General features: G+C 38.6%; 1 protein-coding gene and 2 long non-coding RNA genes across 6 annotated transcripts in view; all 3 read left to right on the top strand.

Annotated features, from left to right (window-relative positions):
• Positions 1-4,503, top strand: part of LOC118165279 — a 7,107-nt gene extending 2,604 nt beyond the window's left edge. The window contains exons 2-3 of the long non-coding RNA XR_004749962.1: positions 2,683-2,786; positions 3,357-4,503. This is a non-coding gene — a long non-coding RNA (uncharacterized LOC118165279). The remainder of the gene's footprint in view (positions 1-2,682; positions 2,787-3,356) is intronic.
• A 456-nt stretch (positions 4,504-4,959) lies between these two features.
• LOC118165278 lies at positions 4,960-11,229 on the top strand. Its single transcript, XR_004749961.1, has 3 exons — positions 4,960-5,826; positions 7,197-7,592; positions 9,382-11,229. It is a non-coding gene; the product is annotated as an uncharacterized LOC118165278 (long non-coding RNA).
• A 5,414-nt stretch (positions 11,230-16,643) lies between these two features.
• Positions 16,644-27,521, top strand: part of RYR2 (ryanodine receptor 2) — a 400,228-nt gene continuing 389,350 nt past the window's right edge. For 3 of the 4 annotated variants that reach the window (XM_035320402.1, XM_035320401.1, XM_035320399.1), the window contains exons 1-2: positions 16,644-16,931; positions 26,731-26,787. In XM_035320402.1, the coding sequence (XP_035176293.1) occupies positions 16,884-16,931; positions 26,731-26,787 (105 nt within the window). In that variant the 5' untranslated portion in view covers positions 16,644-16,883. The remainder of the gene's footprint in view (positions 16,932-26,730; positions 26,788-27,521) is intronic. The other variant, XM_035320403.1, reaches the window with a different exon arrangement.

Below are 27,521 nucleotides of genomic sequence, written 5' to 3'. Positions count from 1 at the left end.
TTTTTTTTTTTTTTTTTTTTTTTTTTTTTTTTTTTTTCCTTCAGACAGTGAGATGCCTTGGGACCTTGGCATCCCTCTTCAAATTTTGACATTGATCAAGTGTCACTTTCTGGGGTATTCAAGCAGATTAGGAAAATGTCTCTGAAGGCTAACTGGAGGGGATGCAATCTCAAAGCTGGATGCATAGCCAGCCACCTTCTCAATTTTAGAGAAACAGGGTTGCTGATTCAGTTTGTGACAAGTTACTACTCCTAATAAAATGATTACTAGGATAACTTTGAAAACATGAAAACAGTCACCAAAAATACATTATTAAATAAAAGCAATTCTTACTATAAGCCAAGTATAATAACGGATTTTCCAGCGTTCATCAATATGTATGTGTATGGTTGACCATGAGAAATAAAATTAAAGATAGAAAAAGCTAAAAATTAATAGGCTTTGCTGGTAAAATTTAAACTGGAATAATGGATCAGTACTGATATTGAGTGGGAGAACAAAGTGGGCAGTCTGAAACAGTAACTGGTATAAAATACTAAAAGTATGTAAATTTAATGTATAGAAAGTTTTAGAGTGACAGCCCTAGAAGGTACATTTTGACACTGGATATCAAGAAATCTTATTAAGTAGGTAGAAGTAGTGAGATAGTGACGGTATTAAGAAGTCCAAAAAGGAAAGAAATGGGACAGTCAAACTTCTTTATCACAACAGTCATTTAAGTTGGTTAAGCATTCCATTTCCTGTAGGCTGCTAATTGCATATCCACCTGCCATCCAGTTTTGAAATTAGGCCTTTGTGTTCTTGATAAACTGGTCATTTAAATACTGAATAATAATACTGAAGGAATTAGGACTATTTTGTATCCAAAGGTTTCTTCTAACGGGATTAATTTTCTTTCCCTTAAGGTGAAAAAGAGTACATGTACAACAGATGAAAGTCTTGTCTTTGTCAATTCATCCTTCTTCTGGATAGGAATAAAAGGCCATGAAGTTATGATCCGAGTGGTTTGGGGGAGCCCTTACAAAGAAGGGATCTTTGTATCTCCTGCAGCCTGCTCTTGGGTGCTGCTCTGCCTGGAGGGCTGCAGAGCTCTCCTGATCCCTGTGCTGGTGGGGCAGCAGGCACAGGTGCTGCTGAGTGGGGCCATGTAGAATTAAGGTTGCTTTCTTGCATGGCTTCAAGTTTATCACAAATTCAGGCATTCGTGTAGGCATCACTGCTACACAGGATGTAGCCACCTGTGTTCCAGTGTCTTAAAAAAGATCACCCTATGCCTGAATAGCATAGTGTATTTGTTGTGATTCTTTTAAATGAATCTTTCTGTTGTTATGGGGTTAATGTGAAATGATGTATTTTCTTTTAACCAAAGTTAACAAATTGCATATTGACATGACAAATAAGAATTCTATCTGAGACAAAGACAGAACTACTAGTGGACAAGAACACCACTTAGTACAGAGGGTTTCCAAATTTGGTTTTCTTCAAAATGTCTAAGAAGCCTGTCTAGAGAAGCATCTTCTCTACAGTGGATTCTGGTTTCTGATAATTACCCAGGGACAATGGTTACGGAATTACTTTCTACTTGAAAATTTCAGTTTGAAAACATAGGTATAGAAAAAGAGATTAATAGTATCAGTATCTATGTTGTTTAGAAAAACAGGGTCAAGTTACACTCACTCATATCACTGGATGTCCTTAGCTTAACACTGTTTCAAGATAGTGTTGAAATTTATGGACTAAAAATATCCCTTCTAAGTGACAACTAAATGGAATCAGACCTATAAGGCTGTTTTATGTAACACAGAAAGGGAAAGAAAAACCAACAGAGCCAGACCAAGAAGGAGTCTTTCCATCAGTTAGCGTAGCAGACTATTAGACTTCATCTCTTGAGTTTTATGTTTACCAGTACCCCTAAATATGTGTATGAGTATCTGGAGAATAATACCAGTCAGAAGGCACTCAAAATATATAAACTTTCTGAAAGAAATTTTACAGCTCCTTACCTAGTCAGAGCTCTAGGGGAGGGTGAGAGTACAGCTGAGAGCTACATTTTAGCCATAGTTTTTGCACCTGTGACTGGGTTGTATAAGCTCAAATATCTTAAAATTAATCTTATGGAAAAGTGGGTTGTTAATGGGGGTAGAAGAGAAACAAAACCTTTTTGTTGAGCAGAAGCTAGCATGTACAGTATACACATACAGTCTTTGGAACACAAAAGTAGTAACCATCTGCACAATGAAACCCCTTCTGCAAGCAAAATTTGTGTTCACATCTCAGTTTTTGAGATGTCCCTGTTCTCAGATATTGTCCAACTTTTTCTATGCAATTTTCTTTCTCCTGCTGTTTTGGTGTCTCTGTAGCACTGATGTTCTTTGCTGTTTTGATATGTTGTCTAGGACAGTGTGTTAAATGACACAGTATCATCCCTTCCTGTTGTTAAATGTCCTCTGCTTCAAGGATTACTTAAGCATCAAGCTCTAGTGTCACTTCTTTTGATACAAAAGCTAAGATCATGAAAGTTTTTTGGGGAGACAAAGAACTTCCTTCTGGTTTTTCTATTAAGCACTCTATAACTTCATGGCCAATATAAACTGTTTTTTCAAATCTCATTTTTTAACCAATGGAGTAAGCACTTACCTAACTTATAAAAATGTTTTGTTCTTTGCAGTGATTTTTTCCTAGGATATCACCTTAAGAGACTAGTGCTGTTTCCAAAGTGTTGATGTTCTGTGCTCACATCTGATCCTCTGAAACTAATTTTCCAGGAGACAGGAGCTGACACAAAGGTAATGATTTCTCAGTCCAAGTGCATGGCACACTCATTGTCTTCAATGCTATTTAATTCAATGCCATTTAAAAAATGTCAAACCCATTCTGAACAATTGCATGTTCCATTTTTCCAGTAGAGAGTGTTAATTCTCTCACATGAACTGAGTGTGACAGATACCAGTCAAGAGCTTATTGCTCATTTCAGAAATGCTTGAATACTACAGTGTTGAGGGGAAATGTTATGTAAAACAGAAGGGTTGCTCAGAACTTACGTGGCAGTGCTCAAATATCTGCATTAACTGTTGCAGGAAACACCCTTTTGGGATCGGGCCTTGGTGCATTAGATTCAGTAACACATAAAGCTAAGGCATTTACTCCCATGCTTACTACTGTTAAATACTATCACACGAGGCTATTGATACATTGCTTCCAATTGACCCAGGTGCACAAGAACATAAGCACAAGGCAAAAATGTTTATTTATTTATTTATTTATTTTATTTTATTTTATTTTTTACAAAGTTTTCTTATATACGGTTTCTTAAGACTTTATTGTCAAAAGACATTTTTCCTCTCTGGCAAATCAAGGAATGAGAAAAAGTAATGGCTGACACTAAAAGGGATTTACTGTTCCTATTCCATGTCTTGGATATACTCTAGAAACTGTAAGTTAAGCAGCAAATCATAACTTGTAATGCAAACTGTAGAGCACACCTCTTCTTCCTGTGGTTTTCTCATGCAAACCAGAATAACTAGATATTCTTTCTGCACTTGTGGAAGATCAAAGCTAGAATAAACAGCAAATGGGGGTGAGATGCTAGTTCATTGGCCAAGATGAGCAGTTTGCTCCTGGTAAAAGAATAATAATAATGGTGGAAGGTGTTGCTATGTTACTGCAGGGGGCATATATCTCACTGGGGCATGTCAGGAGATGTTTATTGTATCAGAGTTATGCCCATGGATATGTCTGATCTTGCTCCCATGGGATGGCACTATCACTCCCCACTGGAAGTAGATGTGGTGCTGTGCAAATGTGCAAAAGATGCTGTGCATCTTTCCAGATGTTCCCTGGTGTTGCACTGATGGCTTTCTGTAACCAGGAGAACAATTCCCTCTCAGTCCCTGTTTTAAACTGCAGACCTTCATCTAAGGCATTGTTGTCAGATAAATGAGAGATATGTAGCTGGTCAAGGTTGAATTGCTATCCATAGTGATACCAAGAAACACCAGATGCTTGAACAGAAAGTTTTCTATGACTGTTCAGGATCAAACTGAAAAAATACCAACAGAATTTGGATCAGAAAGCAAATCTTCGTCTCCTCTCACCTCCCCAGGGCCTGACTGCTGACAAAGAGATTGGGATGTTTATCTTTTACTCTTCTTATATAGCAGTGTTCTTGTGGAGTGTCCTGTGCTAACTGTTCCCCTTACAGCCCTGGCTGTCTTCAGTGGCTCTGTTACACTGCCCTGTACATCTATATCCTCCCAAATTACAATCAACCTGTATTTAAATTGCCTGTAACGGAGTTTTGTAGCCTGAGCACTGTATGTTTGGGTTGTCATGCAAAACCAATTCCCTGGCATACAGGGTATCCATGTCACTATCCAGCGTCACTTTCCTCTGTACTTCTCCATGAACAGTTCTGCATGGTTCTCAAAGCAGCTCAGTGCAGGCCTGATTGATTTTTTTCCTCACAGAGCACCTTGCTTCACCCCATGAATGTGACTTGCTGCTCTATCCCTGTAGGTAGCTGTGGCATTGCCTTTCTTATTTTTATTTTTTTTCCTGTCTTGCTTTTATTTTCCTGGTCACATATTGAGTTTTGTTTCATTTCAGAAAATGGGCAGCAAGCATACGAAGAGGTATTTTTTACTGCTAATGTCACTGCAGATGGGAACGTAGTCTCACTGAGAAATCGACTTTGGATGTATTCCATTAAATGTAGTGAGAGAAGGCTTTTTCGGGAGTATGTAGTTTCTGTGATTCACACTCTGGTCAAAAAGATGGGGCTTACGTATTTATATAGCTGCTGAAATGAAAATAGACACATGCTCAGTGAGGCCATCCAGTTGCTGGGGCATGCATGGGCTGTGCACATCAGTTGTTCCTCATGTATTTTTTCTGTTGCATTTTTCATTCTTCAAAAGTTCCCCTTCGGTAGCTTTATCATCTCAAAGCCATCTAGGAGAATAAGAGTAATAGGAGCAGACCCTTTGTATGATAACAAAATTCAAATATGTATTCTACCAAAAATTCAGTAGCAATATCTTGAGTGCTTAAAAGGAAAATTTATTATCATACTAAGAAGAATTAACAAAGAAATGAATAAAGCAAAATAATTTCAGCTTGATAACTAGTTTTAAAAATTTGCAAGAGACAATTAGTTTCTGGGTGGTGAAGTAATATCCTGAAGGAAGTTGATGGATACAAATGAACCTCAACAAAACAGTATGGAAACTGCAACTGGTAATAATACTGGGGTGACTGGGGTGAAATCTTAGTTATCTTTAGATCTAATCATCAGTATGTCAAGATCCAGTAGGATCAAGAATGAATCAAGGGTAAATCCTGTTGGACTTTTAACTCTTGGCTTTTGTATGCTGCTGGGCAAATCTAAAAAACCAGAAAACTAGAGTTTTTCTACTTCTATGAAAAATGCAGGTACTTACTGCTGCAAGGTTTAGGGAAATGACACAGTTATCTCTGCTTGTGCTGAAATCTTTCCTCTAGTAAAATTCCAATAATCTGCTTGCTCTTGGCTTGTCTGAACAGGACTGACTTTTTTTTTTTTTTTTTTTCTTTTTTCTTTCTAATACTGAAGAAGCAGAATGTATAAAATACTCTACTGTGTGAAAACAAATCGAACACAACTGACAGTTTTCTCTTTCTAAAATACGTGTTGAGTAAAGCCACTGTCTTTTCTCTTGCACTGATTCTTTGGGCCCACAAATGCTGAAATTAAAGGAAGACACATTTGAAACTGGACTGTTATCATCCAGTCCTGACAGATGTCTTGTCCACGCACCGATAGGAAGAAGGAACGGTATTATCATCCCCGTAAATTAAGCTAAATCCATGACATCAATTGGAATATAAATAATGGACAACAGTTGAGTTTCACCATCACCTCCTATCTCAGGTCCATTTTCCTTCCTATGCTCTTCTTAGAGGTCTTTTTCTGACCTCAGTGTGTCTGTATTCTCCTAGGAGGTGTGACTTAGCTGATTAAGACTGTGGCATGTCTTGTTTCACTTCTATGAACCCATGACTAAAAGGGCAGCTAAAAGCAGCATGGTAATCACCAGACACTGCTAGGAGTTTGCCAGGTTTTGGAGTGGTTGATAAGACCACGTATTGGGCCTGTCTTTTTCCAGGTGCAAGTGAGAGTTGAAAGTAAGATGCACAAAAATAGCAGCTCTTTTTCTTCATATTTTTCTGTACTTTTCTCTCCTTCTCTCTGTTTGGTTTGCTGTAAAGGCTAGTACTGATTTCAACTAGCTATCATTTTGTCCCAAAGGGATACTTACTGCCGTCTTTAAGACAAAGTAGAAGGGCTTTCCCTTATGAAAGCTCTCTCTAAAGACTGTAGCAATGGAAAATGAAAAATGTGTTTAATGTGCTTTACATTTTTTCTACTTATTTAAGAAAAGATTCAAACCATTTTAATGGTATTTCCACTGTGAAACCAAATTGACATGATAAACCTCTCAATACAAGTCCTTTACATTACCATGCTCAAATAAATGCTTTTGACTCACTTTTTCTATAAAAAGTGATACACTTCCTTCCCTGGTCATTTGAGAGTCAAGTTCTCTTGACCTTTTGGGGAATGTCCCAACTGTGAGGACATCTGCCTGACTGAAGTCCTACCCTGAATTCCTCATAAAACTTACGGTGAACAGCAGCAGTTAACATTTTATCTCTGGCTAGCAGGAACAGTTGCTTTGAATATCAGCAAATAATCTTAGAAAGGAGAAGTGAAATATGCTTATAACAACTATCTCCCAGCCCTAATCAGAGACCAAGATGTTTGCCATCTGCAGGAAGCTCCTCTAATATGGGTTTTCAAAATGGAGCAGATACAAAGCATGACTGCTTTCCACACCATTTGGTGCATGGGCATAAGCATGCTACATAAATTTGAGGGTTCTGCTTTTAATTTGGCAAAAAATAAAGCTGTGTATCATGCCATATGTGGTGAAACAAATAAGCACTGCTCTGTGGATAAAACTAGCTTTCTGTGCCACTTGAAGTGGACCAGATAGTACTTTTCAGCTGCATTTGTACTCACAATGGGCAGAGCTCAGAGGGGGTGGTTATGCAAGCACTGCAAGGGAAAATAAATGCATAGAAGTATCACTGCAAATAGCTGCCTTCTTGAGATTCAGTATATATTTAGTTCCTGTGTTCTTTCTTTCTTTCACCAGTAGTGAAGATAATGAGCTTCAAGGACTGTGGGAACCTGCAATTGCAGCAGAACTGAGATATCTTGCTAAAACATTAAAAGGACAACAGGAGATCGCACTTGAGGGGAGAGGAAGTGCAGAACTACGTATGTGACTACTTGAATGACAAAGCTTTATGTCAAGACTCATTAAATGCCCTGCTTTGTGCTTCTTTTCCTTTGCTAGGACTGGTGCGTCATTTGAATGTTTTATCTTGCCTGTGAACAATTATATTTATGAATTCTGAAAGCAGATCCAAGGTGGAGGAGCCACTGTACAGAGAAGTCACAGTTTTTTCTCCTGCAGCCGCATGACATTGCAATACAGCTGAGGAACACAACAGCCATTGCTCGTATCAGCTGGGGGGACTAGGGTGAGGTGAGCAATAGCAGTATCACTACAGAGAATAGCTATTCTAGAGCTAATATTACCTGATGAGGGCAAAAATTTTTAAGTGGTTCACTCCTTTAGGCTCTTACTTGGCTTTAACTCAAAATAAACTCAGGTATGAGTAAAAGGTCTGCTCTGTGGCCCAAACAGGAGCTTGTCTTCGTGTCTTCTAATAGATGTACTTTTCTGCAAGAGAGGTAAAGCAGTATTCGTTCTCTCATCCTGAAAGCTTAATTCAGTGGAGAGTGCATTTGGTGCTGCTGTAGTTGCACTGAAGGTTCTGTCCTTCCATACACCTATTCTGTTTTGTAACATCAGTGAAGAATGTTAGCATTATTCAAGCATAAATGGCTTGAAGCTGTGTCAGGGGAGGATCAGGCTGGATGTCAGGAACAGGTTCTCCACCAAGAGGGTGGTCAGGCACTGGGACAGGCTCCCCATGGCAGTGGCCATGGCACTGGGCCTGCCGGAGTTCAAGAAACTTTTGGGCAATACTCTCAGACACATGGCTTGATTTTTTGGGTGGCCCTCTGGGGACCCAGGAGTTGGACTCAATGATCCTTGTGGGTTCCTTCCAGCTTGGGATATTCTGTGATTCTACGGTTATGCTTTAGGATCACGAGGCAGGGACTAAAATGTATTAGCAAGTTATCTATTCTTGTTAGCAGGACAAGAGATGAACAACAAATAAATTGGTGCCTTCTGCTAAATCAGCACAAACCTGAAAATCCTGTTGTTAATTGTTTATGAGTTTTTTTTAAGTTTCCTTTAGCAGTCAGCTCAAAATCTGCTAATATTGTTCCAAAACATAAAATCCTTTTTCTCTGCTGCTTTGTAGTGATATACATCTGGGTAACGTGGGTGTAAAATGTTATCGCTCTGTCGTGGGAGAGCTTTACACCCACTTTTTGCTGGTGTCAATGACTACACTTACTAAGAGGCAAGCATGGAATCAAGCATTTAAAATAAAGTTCAATAAGCAGATTAGGCAAAGTTGTCAAAGAAAGCCGAGCTGCATAGCTGCTGCTGATGCCAGAAATCATGATGTATTGTTAAAAAAGCAAATGTTAATTGAACAATTAAAATCCCCACTTACAATATGCAGAAAAGCCTGGGGGTTCTGCTTTAAAGTAAAGCTGAGTGTTTCAACTGAAACCATGCCTGCCTTGAAATGAAAAGTGGAAATTTTCCAAACCTCTCATTTCTAAGTGGGTGACGCTGCAGAGCTGCTTCCCTTCCTTGCTTAGGGGTATGCTGGCCTGTTAGAAATGTTGAAGCTGGATGGTGCTCCACTCTTTCTATGGTTTGAGAACAATATCTCTACTCAGACTGGGTCATCCTGCCCTGAGTTGGCCTTTTCACACTCTGGTTACTAGGAGGTTGGCCCTACTGAAATAGGCTAATAACACCTCCAAAGCTATTGAGACAGCCTTGGCAACCTTAAAGACAAGATGATCTTAAGTAAAGTAGGTATGGTTCTCTAGGTTTTAATGAAGCAAAGCCATTCTGCTTACAGTGACCTACTGACAATGTTTTTCAATAGTTAGTTCATGATATAGTTTTTATGTGACTTTTTTTTTGCTGTATTATTAAGCAAACAGTGCATTGTCATGTAAACATTTAAAAGGCTGCACAATGTTTAAGTGTTGGAAAAAGAGCTGTGCGGGAGTAAAAAGAAAGATACTGCCATATTATCATAGATTTTAAAGATCAAATTAAAAAAAAAAAAAAGCAAAAATCAAGATGGGAATTAGTGGATATTCACTTATTGTTTTAGTGAATATGAATTTATTCTCTGCTGTCAGATGAAGCTGGGAAGCAGGAGCACCTTAGTAAGAAGCTTGGATGATGCAAGGAGAAAATAGTCCAGCTCTTTTCTGTACTGATCCCTTGTTGGTATGCCCCTGTACATGAGAAGAATGGATCAGAATGTTACAATTGGTTTTTAAGGTCCCATTTTCTGGAAAACATAAAGGAACTTTGACTATGGCATCAGTCTTAGTGACTTGAATCAGAGCAGAACCTTGAACTGGGAGGGAGGATTGAACAGGAAGAGTAATGTCTGGAGGGAAATATTACTCCTGAAAATTGTGAACAGTTCTTAAAGTACTAAATAGACACATCTGGGATCTTAGTGATGGTACAAAACAATCCAATTAAGAGGTACAAAATATTTTTGAAACAATGAATGACTACTGTGTTCTTGAGTTTAACAATTGTTGAATACTTGAATTTTAAATGAGATTAAACTAGAATTTTGTACATGATCTGTAATAACAGGTATTCCTCTTAACAAATATTTTGAAACAGGCAGTCAACTACAATCAAATACTTATTATTAGAAAGGATGGGAGAACTAGACGGTTCCTGTTTACAATAGTTCTTTCTTGTTAACGAAGGTGACCAGAAGCTGGACTTCATGGATTTTAGATCCAGTTTAGTGTGGCAAACTGTAGAAGTCTTTAAAATAACAACAGAAAGCCCCAAATACTTCCCTCCTCCCAGAATACAGAGTATTATGCTCCATAGATTTTGCTTCAGATGCACCCAGCTTTTCTCATTTTATTCAGTAAGCCATTAGAAATGCACTTTCCAGTTTCTAGAGGTGAAGTGTTTTATTAGTGTTTTTATTAGGATGAGATACTACGTGCCTAAACAAAATAAGTAATATAGTTTTCTCACAGAGATGAGGAAACAATTTTCTTTTTAATTATAGAAATAACTGGACCATAGTAAATATAAATTTTGTACTCAAACAAGAAAATTATAAGTACTGTTAATATCTTGCTTTACTCTTAATGTGTGATACAAGTATCCAATTAAGGAATTCTCCTACCCATTTATATTAACTATCGTTTGTCAATAAATAAAACTATTTATTTATCTTTTACGATTTTGTTAATGAATATATTTTTTAAAATTGTATTAGTGAAATGGACAATTGAATGTTGGATATTTACTATTATAGCTGTGTCCAGATACTGTATCTACAGCAGTTAAGTACTTGTTGTGACTGGAATGTAATCTTGGTGGTTTGGGTTCTGTTGCCTCTATGGAGCTTTCACTCCTTAATGGCTTCAGAGACTAATCTTGAGTTAAGAGCCAAACATTTTTTCCTCCACATTACTGCAGTTGTGTTTAGATTCGTGGCTTTTAATGTCAAAAGGAAATTATAGCTCATGCATGCCCTTCCAGGCAGAATAGCTCATGCAGGGGACATTAGAATGACTTAGAGGAAGTCTGCAATGAATTCTGGAATCAACTCATCATAATTACAAAGAAAAGCAAATCTTCTACCCCACGTAATAATCTTATATTTAAGAAATTGATAATTAACTGTGAAATCTGGGAGCCTGTGTTTTTGCTGGTCAGTGAAAATGATGGTGGGAAAAAATATCCTCATGACATATTTTTCCTGTCAGTATGTAAGGAACTTCTATTTTTTCCCCAGTTATCTGTGCTGGCATGTGAACAAGGTTACTTGTGCTTACGTATCGTATTTAATGCTCACCCTTCTGACTTTGCCACCCAGTGAGGAAGTCAAAACAATACCCCCTCTTACATGACCCTACAGACAGTACAAGTATTCTAAGGAAAAGCCAAGTGTATATCTCTCAAAATTACGGCCTGAATTACTCCGACAATTATAAATAACAAATCTATCAGTAAAACAGTTTGCACTTTTTTTTTTTTTTTTTTTTTTTTTTCTCTCAGAAAAGCTAAATTAATCATTTGATCACAGTGAACAGTTCACCTAGTAGCAGTTGTAATTCTGCACTTGTGTTGTCATAGTCACAATTCAAATGAGATGTTTGCATTAGGCCTAGTTATGAATCCAAGTTTAAGTTTCAATTTCTGGTAGTGTTTTCTGTCTTAAAATGTGTAAATATTCAAGTCTTGGAATTTGTTACAGAATCACAGAGTCACAGAATTCTCGAGGTTGGAAGAGACCTCAAGATCATCAAGTCCAACCTCTGACCTAACACTAACAGTCCCCACTAAACCATATCCCTAAGCCTTGTTATGATACATTTGAAGAAATGTACTAGAGATGGCACTGAAAGGTAAAAATTCTATTAATCCAATGATTTTGTAGCTCACAGGTTTAATATTAACAATTGAAAGTCCTTTAAAGTTTCCTCCTTCCCTTCTTCCACTTCCTCCCTTTTCTTGCTTCTTTTTTCTAGCAGCTTCTCCAGGCTTCTGCTAACATCATCACCTCACATAATGCCTATGATAAAAATACATTTCCACTGCCGACATAAAGGATATTAAATTGGAGAGTGGTCAATCCAAGTGAGTTTTGTGGTGATTATCAATTCCTTTTTGTCACTAACTTATAATTATTTTAAATAATTTAAATATTTCCCTGTGCAAGTAATATTCTTTCCATTTTCTCTGAAGACACAAGAATTATTGGCTATTTCTAAAAACTTTTGCCAACAACTTCCACCTTTGGTAGCCAGTGTCTGATTAATACCTGTAATGCAGAGAGTTCATTTTCTCTTAGCAGAAGTTTCCTGCTGTTCCCAGTGTTCGGACTGTTTCCCTTGGCCCTTCTTTCCCCTGTGTACAAACAGTTGTCTCAGCAGCCATGGAATAATTATTCTGCATCTCCCCAGAAAAAACTGTGAGTCTGCTGTATCACTGAAACTTTATTTTTTGAAAGCAAAAATATGAAAAAAGCTACCATTTGAAATGAGTCTCTTTTGAGATTGACCAATCTCTTAATTATTTGCATTCATAAAGGTTCTTGGATATTAAAAACAACAAGAAGGGATTTCCCCACCTTTGTTCAAGGGTTATTTAGGTACTCAGGGGAAAGTACATTAGAAGAAGATTAAAAAAGCAATAAAAACTCAAAGGAGACAAGAACATGAAAAAACAAGCAAACTATTATTCCCCAAGATCTAAGAAGACCCATAGCTCCTCCTTCATGTTAATAATCCTGCACACAACAATGGAAAGAGAAATTAAAAGCTTTGAGCTTTGCCAAGAAGAATGCTCCAGGTACTGAAAATTTCTTGTTTTAGGGGGAAAAGTATAAATTTTCATGCTTGGTCACTGCCATGTTCCAGGCTACACTTAGGAATAAGCTCACACAGTTCAGCTGATGACAGAAAGAAAAGTTATAGAAAAGGTCTCAGAAAATGACTATTTGTGTTCAAATGCAAAATGCAACTTTTGGGGAGATTTTTCCTGTAATTAAGCAATGGCTTAATTTTGGACTTGCCTTTGTATTTTCTTATAACTGAAGTTCTCATAAAACAGGAAAAGCTTAACTGTCGTTATATGCCTACGTGAATGCTTGTTTGTGTAAGTGATTTATCTAGAGGACAGGACGTATACTTAATGACAGATGTGCAATTAACATTTATGTATTATTTTATGTATTCAGGATGAGCGCTACTGAAGAAAAATGCGGAATATTACTAACTCTGGGGAAACCATGATAGGGATATAACTATGTGGTCTTAGTTATAATTATGCTTCCTTGACCTCTACTGATCTGCAATGAAATCTCATTTTAAATTCAATGGGGAATCAAGTTTACTCATTTTATTCATTTTCCTTGTCACAGTTGGAACCTAAACTGGCACAGATTTTACACTGCATCTATTTCATTGACCACAGCAGTGCTCATTTATGACGTGATAGAAGATGCAATCCTTTTAGTTTTACACAATTTAGAATAACCTGTGTTCAGACAAGATTGGTATCTGGCTGATGGTGACGTAAAAGTCTGACATGCTGTAACAAACAACAGTGTGAGGAAGACAGGACAGTACCATTTCATTCCCAGTGGCATTGCCTTATTCTGTGCTTCTAGGAAGACAAAGTTAGCGTGGTGATACATTCTAGTAGAGATGGAAAAGTAAGAAACACTTGGGAGCTCCCTTTATGGTACTGTATACTTGATGTTCATGGTACTTATTATTATTTCAGACAGCAGACAATGTTTGTTTTATGTAGATTACTATTAGAGTGGGTGCATACAAACCCATCTATGCATTTTCTCCTAACATAGTATTACATTTCCTAAGGTAGATGATTGCAATTTATGAAATTAAAGTGCTAACATACTTACAATATTGTCTATGTTCTTTTGAGAATCCTGCTGGGGTACCTCAGAGGCACTATTGCACTGGTGCTGCTACACTGGTGCACTGGCTCTGCATCACTCCAAGAAACCTGTTTTCAGCGAAAACTGGTAAGGGTCTGTTATGGAAGGGGCAAGAAACCCTTGTTGTCTAAAAGCAAAATGCACCGAATTATCACATGTGCCACAGTGATAATTACAAACGTGCACTGAGATGGGCAAACTTTGAATGGGGTTGTGAAAGAAACACAGCGAGAACAAGGCAACAAAGGGAGCACTACATGGGGAACAGCAGGCCACACATCATGTACATAAATTTATTGTAAAACCATTTCTGATCTTTCCACATGGCTACCTATATAAGGCTCCACATTTTGAGTGGAAAAAGGAGAGGCACATACATTGTAGCTGAGTGGTGTGGGTGAGGTAACACAGAACAAGTCAAAGCTACCTCCATGGCTAAGGAATTTACTTTGCTTTGGACTTTTTGTGTGTGCACTGATTTTATATTCTATGCATACTTTGTAACTATATGAAATATTCATTGTGTACATGTAAGCATATAATAGTCTGTGTATGGACATATGAATATTAGTTCTTGATTAATAATCTAACAAGAAGCTCTCATTTCTATGACACTCGGTCTTTTTCACACTGTTCAGAAAGTTATTAAAACAATCTTTTATCTTTACTACTTGTAACTTCATTTCTTATGCAAATTAATTTACCTAGCCATGTGTGGTATCTCTCTGTTATTGCATACCTTTTAACTAACTGAGAAAGTCCAGCAAATGTGACAGAGGGCTAATAGTGTCACATACATTAGTTTCTAGCTATTTCAAGGAAAGCTATGTTTGGGTAAAGAAGTCAACAGAATATTATCTGTTGTCAGAAAAACTGTAGCACACAGTTCACTCATTAGACACCATCAAATCTGAATGTTTGAGAAATATTGCTGCTCTAGCATGAAGAAACTGGCTGGAGTTTGCATCTTGCTAAACATCAAGGAGTGTAGTTATGAGCTGCAAATCTATAGGAAACCTTGTATCTTTGGCCCAATGATTCTCGGAACAACTTTCATTATGTCATACTATTGTACTGAAAACTGTACAAAATGTTTCAGTCACTGATATTGTAGTGAACTATTTATAGATTTTTCTTTCTTTTCTTTATAAAGTCCTTGCCTTACATGCAGTAAATTGGGCAGGCATCTAAGCCACCACTTGCTTTTCAGACCAAGATGGAAAGTAAAACCATGTGAGCTGACTTTTACATCCATGTCAAATGCATTTGTGAATTGCTGTGTTAAACTGACTTGTTCTGTAAGTGGCATAAAGAGTAATCAAAATGTTATTTATTCAGTGTACCTTTTTGATACTTAACTTTGTAAAGATACAAAGCTTGTCCAAACTCAAGACTTTTCTCGTAGCAGGAGTATGTTTTCAAGAAATATCTTTCAGTCAAAAATTTGGAGGAAGGGATTCTTAAGAGGTATGAATACTGTAGCAATATGAAAAGCATTTATTTCACTTTTTTGTCATATTTACAAAAATATTTTCAGTTGGAAATAAGTTCGAGAGGTAAAAATCTTTTGAAGTCATCAGTAGCTGAAAACAGTGAATTATAAAGTAAATGCTTAAGCTGCCCTAACTCTTCAGCTGTAGAATCTCTGTATTAAATGCTCATCCATTACTGGTTCTACAGACCTTATGGGTCTTGGCTGCCCTTGCAATTGCCAGCCTGTCAGAAGAACAGTTTATCTACTTCTGGGAGTAATGATAAGATCTCTTAACAAGCTTTAATAAAACTTTTTCACAACGCCCTTGAACACTGTAAAGTTAAAGACTATGGTACTGGCTTCTCAAGAATCACTTAGTTACCACCATGTCTTGTTATGCTAGCCACATGCTCTGTTTAACAAGACTGTTGAGATTTTGTTATGTTTACTTGTTTTGGTCCTTCAAAAGGCTTCTGCAGATACACACACTTCACATATATTACTGTCAATTATACAATGTTCACTGCGTTAAAATATTCTACTCTCCTCGCCTCTTGACCACTGCATCATATTAGCAGAGCCTCCCCACTATATATTTATTCCAGAGCACTACTGGTATTAGAAGTCTTGCAACTCTTGGAGGCTGCCAAACATCTCTCTGCTGGAGAGCTCACTTCTAGAAATAACATGTCCTTCGTAATGTATGGCCTGCAGGAATGCTCACTAAAGATGGGCTATTCCATTATAACCCTCTGCTTTACCCCATGGCTAACGTGCTAGCTATCCTTTGAGTAATGTCGGTTGTAAAGCCTCTTGTTCACCCTGGATTAAGCGCGCTTGCATGTTGTTCAGAGGCCAACAGGCCATGAAGCCATGTTGCGCAGCCATGTAGCCCACCTGTCTCTTCTCCCAGATGAGCCCTTGGCTTGCACAAGCTGCCCACAGAGCAGTTCGCACCCCCTTCTCTCAGGGCACCTCTTCCATGGCCCAACATCAGCAGGCCCAGGCCACCTGTTCCCCCATTCCCCGTTCTGCAGGTGCTGGAGGCGTGTGGGGCTCCAGCACCAGCACTCAGAGCCAGGCCCGAAGCTACGTGAGGCACTGAGGCACGTGCCACCTGGCTGCCACCGCCCTGCTTCCCTTTGCTTCGTGCCATGCAATGGCTGCTGGGTTGGGTGCCAGATGCCTGAGGTGAGCCCCTGGGATGGATGGGTGTGTTGTCCGTCCATCTGTCTGTCCATCCACCCATCCATCTGTCCGTCCGCCTGTCGGTCCCCGGGCCGCCTCTCCGCGGATCAGCCAGCAAGGGGCGCTGGGCGGCGGGTTTGCGGGGCGGCGGGTTTGCGGGCTGCGGATCACCTGCAGCAGCGGGGGGGCCGGGAGCTCCGCCCTCCCCCCCCCCCCCGCCGTTAATCGCATCCCCCTCCCCCTGTGCCAGGCACTGGCACTGAGGCGGCTGAGCCGCGCCGAGCCGCGCCGAGCCGAGCCGCGCCAACCTGCTGCAGGCGGGCGGGCACCCGCACCCCGCTCGCAGCCAGGGCCGGGCTGGGGCTGCCGCCTCCGCCATCCCCGCACTTGCCCCAGCCCGGTAGGGCGGCCAGCCTTCGGCCGCCTTCTCTTCCTCCTCCTCACCGGGAGCCGCCGCCGCCGCCGCCCGGCAGAAAGACAGAGCGGGGGAGCCATGGCCGAGGGGGGCGAGGGCGAGGACGAGATCCAGTTCCTGCGAACTGTAAGCGCCGCGCCTGCATCCCCCTCCTCCGCGCTGGGCCGGGGGGCGACGCCCGGGCTTTGCCCCGGGGGGGCACCGGGACCCGGGGTGGGGGGGGGGGGGGGGGGGGGGGCCGGGGGGGGGGGGGGGGCGAGCAGGGCGCCCCCGCCGCCTGCCCGCAGGTATCTGCCGCTCCTACTGCGGGGAGTCCCCGGCTTCAGGGCTGCAGTCTCGCTCCTTATGTGAGAACAGATTTTATATACTAAAAAAGAGTGGCCTCTCCCCTCGCAGCCCGCTCCGCAGCAAGGTTTCCGCTAACTTGCGGGGCGCCCTCGCTGAGCACGGACTAACCCCTTCCCTGGTGTGGGCATCCCTCCCGTACGCCTGTCGTCTCCAGTCCCGAGCATGTCCAGCGCTAGAGCACTTCTTCCCCGAGTTTAATTAATACGTCGGGGCTGCCGCGTTTTATGCTGCTCGGGGTTGTCTTCAAGCGATGCTTTAATTTACCTGCCGGGCCGTCTCCCAAGAGCTGCTTGTACGCGCAGCCCCAGCAAGTTTTGTAGATGGGCATATTTGCACGGTGCCGTACGCACACCCTGTCACAGCGTTTGGGAAAATTGCTGAGATGTTTGATAGGTCGATATAGGGACACTGAGACCGTGTGGTAAAGCTCATTTTCCTTTTTGTTTAGTGCAGTCCGACTTAGAAAATGTTCACGATCCATGTCTTGTAAGAAAATCCATTGAAAAAGAGGGGGAAGCAAACCACATATATACCGTGTGTGAAGTACTTCATCTGCTGTTGGCAGCATGATGAATCCTAGATCTTGGTGGTCTTAGCTTTATTTCAATCAGAAACTGGGAAATAATAGATAAATTTCCTGTTAAAATGTTTTTGAATTCTTGGAAGGTCTGGTTAGGCTGGGAACACAGCTGTTATGCAACACTAGCATGAAAATTGTCGACTTTTTTTTCCCCCTCTCAGCATTATTGACTTGTATTGTAGTGTTGTATAACACCTAAAGACAAAACAAAATACTTATTTGAAAGAAAATGTGCCATTCAATTTTTGAGTTTCGTTGTTAGTCCTCTTGCTGGTGAACATTTCTGGAAGGCTTGTACCATCGCAGGCAGGTTTACTGCAGGTTTGAATGTTAAGCGTAGCTCATGGAAGTGCTGTTATCTGAATGCTTAATAGGGAAAGAGAAGCAGGGAGCATGCTAATACTGCTCTGCACAGACAGAGAGTGTTAAACCACAGCACCTGACAGCAGCAGCACATTATGTAAAAACAACACTCCTGATAACGTGCGTCAGGCTTAGCAGAGATCTGGCAAACACAGCCTTAGACCACCCTGGGCATTTTTTTAGGATGTCGTACTGGTGGAAAAATGACCTTGAACAGGGTAAACTGAGGCACAGGAAAGGCTTTTTGTGTAGTGAAATAAAATAATAATAATAAAAAGAAATAACCTTTTTGCATGAAGTAGTGAAACTTTAATGTGTAGTTATTTGTAAGTAGTGAGTTTTTTACTTCTCTTTAGTTGGATTTATGAACATTGCTTGGAAAAGTCCGTTGCTTTAAGATATAACCTGTGTAGTCTTCTCTCTATCCTTAGAAAGTTTGGATTAGTTTTCTGTAAAGCTATTAGGTATGTGTAAATTTCTGGATGGCATTGATAGAAAGCACTCGAAATCAACCGTTACCTGATAATTGCTGCAGTTTCTCCGCTGAGTTATTTATTTTTGAAATAGTAATTAGAGACAGATGGATTCATGAATGCTTTGGTAGTTAAAATAGAACTTTTCAAAGAGCACCTTATGCAAGCGAAAAAGCTTTCTGTGCTCTGAATACCTTAATCATGACATCTGTAGGCCCACTACATGTAGATAGTATTTCCTGTATTTTCTTCTTTTGATAGCTCTGAATAAACTTTCTGAAAATGCAGGTTCTCTTTCTGATGTTGCAAAATTGCTGTAGTTGTCTTTAGAGTTTGCCCTGGAATTTAAGCACAGTGTATTTTTTTTTTTTTTTTTTTTTTAATGTTTAAAGAGAAATGAAATTTTCTTCAATAAAAAGATGCCTTTCTTTGCAGTTAGCTACTAAACTGCATTTGTGTTTGCAATCTACATGTTGATCACTAATTTTCTTTTCTGTGTGTGTGTGTGTTTTCTTTCCTCTACACACTCCTGTTTCACCCAATGATTCCTCTTCTCGTGGTGCTTTTATCTTATTAATATTATTATTTTTTTAATAATGTGACATCATGCATTTCCTCCTACAAACTTGCTGCTAGGGTGAGTGTCTGTTTCAGTTGGGAATGGTTTGATATGTCACTTCTGAAAAGTGAATGTAACCTATTAATGCCCTGGGTTTCTGGAGGTATCAGTTCCTATATTGATCAAGACAACCCCAGACAGACTGGAATTCAGCCCTTCTCCGGGAGGTTTTGTATAGTCCTGTGAATTCTAGGCGTCTCCACAGACAGTGTTCTCCTCATTACTTTGCTGAATACGGCAGGTGGAGGTAGCCTTATATTATGTGTACCCGCTTTTAGGCTTGGACTTGCATTTCCCTGACCTCCCACAGAAGGCATGCGTGAGGTGCAAGGGGAGTGAAGAGGAGCAAGTATCCTGCTTTTGGTTTTATTAGTTGTTTGTCTGGAGGATAGCCACTTCCCTGTAGATGATTCATTTATTTATTTATTTAATTAATATTACAAAGGAGAAAGATGTGTATAAAACAAACTTTCATAGTTTATTCTTTATGTTCAATAACACAAACTGTTTATAGTGAACAGGGAAATTACTTGTTTACTTTTTTCTTTTGTTTCAGGATATGTAACTTATGCAAAGGGAAAATAATTCAGAACTCCACAGGAGAACAGAAAATGTATTTGCCTAAATGCATAGGCTCTTCTCGTAATGTCCTTTCAAGGACTGACTTTTGTGGTGCAGTACACACATAAAGGCCTTTGAGTGGAGGGGTGTTGTGGAGGATAGGGTTGAAACAGTAGCAGTATTTCAACAAAATACTGCCTAGGAGTATCCCTTACATTGGTTAAAGGTGCCCTGAGTTTTGGAAGCAATTATGTATCAGGGAATGATGAGATATCGTTATTAGATCTCAGGTTGTTCCTGATGTTAGTACTTATGTTTTTCTGGAGCTGCAAGTCTCCTTTTAAATGTTTATGGTAGGTGACACCATCAAGACACACTGAAGTAAGTCCGACAGCGTTATGGTCTTATTGTCCTGTGAGACAGTGGAGGCTAACATGGTTGTCAGAAATCAGAAGCACAGTCAGTGTGAGCAGCACATTGCACATTTTCTGCAGGTCTGTTGAAGTCATTGTCTCTATTTATTATTATTATTTTTTTAATTAGAATGCTGATGTTCTTCTGTGCTCCCCTCATTTGTTTAATAAAGTCTCTTGCTTGTGTGAGTGTGTTGTGCTGCATTATCTTGTACATGGACTTAATTGTTCTGAGTATGACTATGACTGTCAGAGGAAATTGGAAGGGTACTTTCCAACACTGGAGATGTATTTCTAAATGAAGTTAAATGTTATTTAGATTTGATGTGCAGAAGATTTTGTTAACTCAGTGCTGGGATTTTGTACTTCAGATGATAAAAAATAGAGTTTGTGGCAGAGAATTTTTCTTCACTCTAAAATGAAGTCTGTGGTTCAAATGTGGTCATGTTTGAAGGAAACAGAAATTCTGTGATTCCAGAGTCACTTCTGTTGCAGATATTCCTCTTTATAAAAGCATTTAAACAAGGAGTGTCACTTCAAATCTGATTAAAAATCATATACTTAGATGCCATCATGAATGAAGATGGAACTACAGGACAAAGAGGGAAGTTGGACAAACCAGATCTCAAGATTATTTTAAGATAATAAGTAATGAAACATAAAAAGAATTGTTTCTATGTGTATCTCTTGATGAAATAGAATAGAAATATATATATATTTTTTTTTTTCTCTGCAGTGCTTTACATTCACTGTTTATCTTTTTTTTTCTTTTATTTTTTTTTTTAATCATAATATGTAATACCTTAGATTCTGTTGGCTGCGGTCATCAAATGTACTAATGCAGCTGCCAATGTGCACTGAGAAAAATGCACAAAACCAACCTTGGATATTAGGAATGATTTTAAAAGGGAAAAATATTGAAAGACCCTTTGGCTAGCCTTTGTTTATGTTGAAAGCTATTCCTTGTAACTGATGGTATGTGACTTCTGAAGATTCACCAGGGACTGGCACAAGAGACCACTGTTTAACAGCTCATGTGAGGGATGGCATGGCTGCCGTTGCAGTGTCTGTACCTTTCTCTCTAAGGCACTGCACTGCAGTACAGATACTCAATCTGATTTCAAATTCTGTTTTGGAATTGAACTGGACAGGCTGTCTGTAGTTAATGTGTTTTAGCTAGGACATTTAGTCCATTTCTTATTTGGGAATTGTGTGAACACTTTGCATATCAATGTTTTAATTCCTAATTTGTTAGACAAACATTTTATACCACCCTTTGAGTGATTATCACTGGATAAAATCAGTTGTCTGGTCTGTGTACTGTCTTGTCTGGTGCTCTGCATCTGGAGGTTGTCTGTATGGGATGTGAGAGAGAGGTTGAGGAAGCTCCATAGCAAGCAGCTGGTCCACCAGAGAGACAAGTTTCTTGCTAGCCTTGTGAGTTAGCCAGCTTATGTTTTGATGCATGGAGAGCTCCTCTTCCTTCCAGTGCCTGAAGGTGTTTTGATGGATGCTGCTGCTTAGCATCATGAAGGCCTGGGGAAAATATATCACAGGAACCTGAGCTACGGATACATTGTAAGAAGAGAATTCCAGTATAAACATGGATTAACTTCTGACCAAAGACTTAGCACAGTCTCAAGAGCTACAGCTGCCTTTCACTTCTTTATTTTAATGCTATGTTATTACAGGTGTATTTTAAAAGTGGCTTTCCTTTTATATAGCTGTGTGGAAAATGTGCCGGATGCTTCTAATTCAGGAAAGTACACCAGTTGTTCTTTTGCAAAGGTACGGGTGTGTTGAAGTATTTCTCTGAGTCAAGATAAAACATAGGCAAATGATGAAAGTGGGCTGCATCCATGAAGTATATGAATTAAACTAAAAATAGAGATCTTTTCCTCCTGACTTTTTTTTTTTTTATTAAAAAAAAAACTTAAATGTGTTTTGTATTAAAACTGAGTTTTGGTTGTTTCCTAAACTTTTGGTTAAATTTACTGAATTGGCTTAAAAAGTAGACTTTGCTATGTGTGGACAGCAAAAGAGAAGTTAGAAACCATTTGTGTGTGTAGGTGCTGGGCTTTCCTATTCTTCCTTATAAAACTTACGTGACATGAACTTGTTCGTTTTTTATGTCATGGTACTAGTACATAAATAACCTTTAAACTGGTAAATGGACACGTTTTATGAGGATGAATAAAAGAAGTTTAAATTTTTCTTTGTGATTGTTGTGGTTTGAATTGTGGTTGATTAAGATTAAAGAAGTCAGCAATGTACTTGCTATCTTGTCCAAACACTTTTTTTCTTGATCTGTGCACAAAAGGAATATATCTTTAGTCATTAGCAAATAATTACTTGGAAATGCTATGCAGAAGTCTCATAGAATGAAGCCCTACAGTTGTAAATATGTACCACACTTTTATTAGGTACTGATAAGAATGGCTAAAATAAATACATTAGTCAAATGAACACTTTTTAAAAAATTATTATTATTTTTTTATATATATACCATCACTTGTTTAAGAAAAGATTGCTCATGTTTGTAATGGGTCCCCCGGTCACATAGGGCAGTGAAGCGTTGTTTGAGGTCTCGCGAGTGAAACTTGTATCCCACCGAAGGCAGAGCTATTGACTTCAAAGGAACCAGGTTTTCATCTCCTGACTTTGTTTGCAGGCAGACTGGCTACAGATGTATGCCTAATAGTTGTTACTGTGTAAATGTCAGTTTGCTTCTGAAAACCACAAAACTCTGGGAAGATCAGTCTTCTGATTGGAATTGCTCCTAGTTACGACGTTGTTAGGAGACTTTCATTGTCATCTATCAGATGAATCTTTTAGTGCAGCACTTCTGGGAAATTAAGCTCTGTGAATTTCTGGAGATGGCTGTCCCACTAAAGTGGAAATAGAATTGCAGGAATTCTCTGTATTTTGTACTGGTCAGGGGCTTTCTCTTTTATACATCATAAACAAGATATTTTTTATTGATTGCAAGGGGACACTTCCTCGAATGAATTCTCAAGACAAATAATCACTAGGGGTGAATGAGTAATGTCTTCCCATTAATACCATTTTAGATTTCGTCTTTGAACAAAACTGCATGAAAGTTCTGTATATCAAGAGGAAGTTTCATACTGATGTATAAGACTACCTGAAGCTGGGCTCTGGCTTGATTGAGCTACTTGGTTTGAATTTTCTCCCTGAGTGTTGAGCATAGGTGAATAGAAACAGTGGCTAGTGAAGTACATAATTCAGACACCTTAATTGCCTTTTGATATTTTTATCCAAATTTATTCATATGCATTACAAAGAAGTGTTTCATTTGGGTTAACTTTTCCTCTGTTTGTACGCATTTGCATTTAGAACATGAATTCCTGAAGTAAAATTAATGTTATCCTCAAGTAGTAGGAAGAGGATACGATATTTCTGAAGAAAAATGATACAGAAAGAAAAAAAAAAAAAAGCCAGGGCAGGCTTTTCAGTCTTAGTATCTTGTCACTGCTTTCTTGTATTTAGATTAGAAAGCTTTAAAAGATGCTTTCATGACGTGGCAAATAAAATAACAATCTAAGAGTAATGTATTTTCTTTTAATGAAAGCTGAAAATGTGAAACCTGTTATTTCATCCTTCAGGCAGCTTGAAAACACCCATTTTAGATCTTAACTGTGGTCAGAAGGAAGTGAGAACAGAGCGCTTGAGTTATTTACACAGTTTATACACTGGAAATTCTCCCAATAGCAAAACAAGAATAGCATAGCCTGGCATAATTCTCTGTCTCTCGTCAAAATCCTACAATAATCATAAGACCTATGCTATGTTTTGCAAGTGTATGATACTTAAAACTGTGTCTTGCTGTGCTTTCTGTGTCACTTCAGGAATGGAAGACCCCTTGAAGGGGATGCCTGATGCACCTCAGTAAATGAGAAAAGGCACAAAGGGGCTAGTTTAGGTAACAGCTGAAGCCTTTAAAAGGCAACCATAGGCAACCATAGCAATGCAGAACTACTGCAATATACTGTGTCCATCAGGTGAACAGCAATGATATTTCTTTGTTGTCACTAAAAAACAGAACTTAAGAGCAGCCACTGCCTGCAACATCATCCCAGAAAGCATCATCTCAGTTTTCTAACAAAGACTAGCAGGAGCTCCCACTTGCTTTTGTGGCAGCATAGCTTTATGCTGTGCTCACTTCTTAATAAACTGGAGCTTCATTAACTGGTTGTGTATTCACTTGTGAAATAAGTCTTTTTTTTTTTTTTTTTTTTTTTTTTTTTCCTCCCTTCTTCCTAATAATGGTGATGTTACTTGTCAGGTAAGTGTTTAAACTCTTCAGATATGTCGCTGCTCCCAGAGCCCAATGATATGTAACTCAACTATAGGTTTGAAGAGACACATTTGAGACATATTGTGATTTAGAGAAAGCTTTGCCTAGCTTCTCAGAATTGCTTTAAGAGAAAAAGAACAACTCCATTTTGAGCTGACAAGGATTCTTGTAGAAACATGCTGTAGATTTTCTTTTGATATAAGAAGTTTCCTGCAATCCTGTGGAGGAAATGCTCTTGTATTTTGGATAGTTCCAAGATATTCTGTGTGATGTTATGCCTCCAAGTCCACATCGGAATTGTGTTAGTAGTATACCATACAAGAGTACTATATTCCATAAGCTATACGCTGGTTCATTTGCAGTTACTTTTATTTGAACTTTCAACCTCTGAGTCCAAAATTTTTTTGTTTGATCTTTCTCATTCTTTTTATTGTCGTAGCTGCTGAGACCTCTGTCTGCTGGTATTGGGTTTGATTGCTCTTCCTGATACAGTCTGACATGCTTCAACCTAAGTCTGTGGCAGAACTTGCTACTGTCTTTAGTTATGAATTTAAAAGTTCATTCAAACTGGTAGAAGGATGTTTTCCTGAAGGTGGCTCTTAAACTTGGATTATTTTTTTTTTAATTTACTTTTTCTTGTTGTCTTGATCTGACAAATGGCAAGGACAAGGTCTTTCCTTTTTTCCTCCCACAGAACAGGAAAATAAGTATATAAAAAATGTCACATCAAGTTTACCGAGTAGGAAAGCAGTTATGATGAGAACTTCAGTAATCTGTATTTCTCCACGTAATTGTATCGATGTATGGAAAACATCTGATGCTTTGGGAATCCTTCAGCTCAAAAATCCTTAATTTCAGCTGTACAGCATTTGATGAGAAAGAGGGATGGAATGTGGGAGGGAGGCATGTCAAATCTCACATTGAGTTTTGTCATCCTCTTGAGAGGTATACCTTGGTGCTTGGCTTGTCTCCAGAATAAAGCAGATGTTTATGCCTAGAAATTTTAACTCTGAGTTTAGGCTCAAGTAGCTTTTTTTGTTGTTTTGGTTGATAATGAAGGAGATAAATAAGAATTAGGTTGTAAGAATTCATAAGCTTTGTAAGCTTTTTGGTTTCTTAAAGATGAAGAGAAGTATTTTTTTTTCTTTTTTTTTTTCTTTTGTAGGAGAAATGTGGCTAAAAAATACACAATAAACACTATATAGCTGCAGTTTTAAGTACTGAAGAACTTCTTTATTGACTGCAGCCAGCTGAAAATGGAGATGTTTATTTTAATTTAGGAATTGTCATACCTGTTTGAATCATAGAATGATTTGGGTTGGAAGGGACCTTTAAGATTAGTTCTGTTCCCCTCCTCCTCCTCCCTCTCTCCCCCCAGCAGTCATAATCTACTGATAATCATTAGATGAATGTGGCTTAAAGATATGTCAGGTTGCAATGTTGATATACGATGTTGATATATTTTATTGAGAATGTTACAGTCATCACCTTTTTTTTTGATTGTTCTAATTGTCAGAAGTAATGTACAGCTCTTCTCTTTTATTCTGAGATTTCTAGTTGAATTTTAGCTTATAACATGTCTGCTGTAATTGCAGCTGCAGTCTCTGAATTTCTTTCTTCCTTTTATAAGTCTTCAAATCTGTTAGTGAAACAGAATTACACATTTTCTGTTTTACCTCTATTTTTATTCTGCTCTCTGTTCTGCAGGTTTTTTTTTTTTTTTTTTTTTTTTTTTTTTTAAGTTAAGAGCATCAGTGACTATTCTTCCTTTCCAAACCAATTTGTTTTGGGGGTTGCCCCTTAGACTTGGTAAGTTGCCACTCTCTAGAAGTCCTGGTTTAAGGAATCATTTACTCTGGCCTTCTGCACAGGGGTGTATTCTGTTGACTCTGAGGAAAGGGTTAGTGGAGAGATGTTGTATCAGTTTCCTTAAAGCTCTAATCCTGTAAAGTAATCCTATTAATATGGTGTGTGAGAAATGCTCAGGCTTCAAAACTTGATGGGAGAGATTTGTTTCCATGCATGGCACCTGCATTTCCATTTACATAGGAAGGCCTTGCTTCACTTTTAGGTTTACTAACGGAATTAACTAACATGGGTCAGAACACACACATTCAATGAAAGAATGATTTCCATTGGGTAGTGAATTGTGGGAGTGTGAACGCTAACAAAATTCTTTATGTACCTTTGTGATTTCATATCAGTGAGTGAGTTTTTTTTTTTTTTTATTATGATTTATGTCTGTTACAGAATTACAGTTTGACAATTGGAACCACATCTAGAACTTGGGAAGCACACTTTGTTGTTGTAAGTTCTTATTCAAAAGTTACGGTTTGCTATTAGTAGTTATACCCTAATAATTTGTTTTATTGGGAGGGGCAGAGAAATGAGCAGTTCTAGGAGTGAAATGGGTTTGCAGTTACATTGCACACCTTTAAATACAGTAATCAACTGAAGAAAATCCTTATATTCCTTTCAAAATGTCTAGCTGGATCTCATTTTCCCTGCTGAAGGAATAATAAATTGTTTAAGTGAAAGAAATACATAAAACAGGCAGGTTGGTATAACAGGCTGTTAAAGGCTGTTTCATTAGTAAAAGTGCAGAAGAAAATACTTCTGGCCAAAAAATGTATTTGTACTATAAGCTTAAAACCAAGTGCTGCATTACAAAGGCTGCTTCAAATAAAAACATGGCTGTATTACCTGTTGCTTAAGTTCAACTGCAGTCATAATGGAAATTAATTGATTTTAGTCAGATACTTAGCAGAATAATCTACTCTGTATCCATTAAACATTTTATGAACCACTTTGCTTGCCCAGGACTTCAGGGGGTCTATATGGCTATATGTTTCTTTTAAATCTGGTTCTGCTCTTACTGGTGATAATGTCAAGCCCCCTCCTCCAGACTTGAGCACGTATCATTTTGTATGTTCTTTGTCTGCAGTTTTGAGCACAATTAATATTTATCTTGTTTATAAACCAAAAATATGTAACCTGCCTTTCACACAATTAGCTTTAAAATGTGTATGCTTCGCTAATTA

Source organism: Oxyura jamaicensis, chromosome 3 (assembly GCF_011077185.1).
Source record: "Oxyura jamaicensis isolate SHBP4307 breed ruddy duck chromosome 3, BPBGC_Ojam_1.0, whole genome shotgun sequence".
In the NCBI taxonomy this organism is placed as follows: domain Eukaryota; kingdom Metazoa; phylum Chordata; class Aves; order Anseriformes; family Anatidae; genus Oxyura; species Oxyura jamaicensis.
The sequence above is the reverse complement of the archived record's forward strand: the minus strand, read 5'-3'. Positions and strand labels throughout refer to the sequence as shown.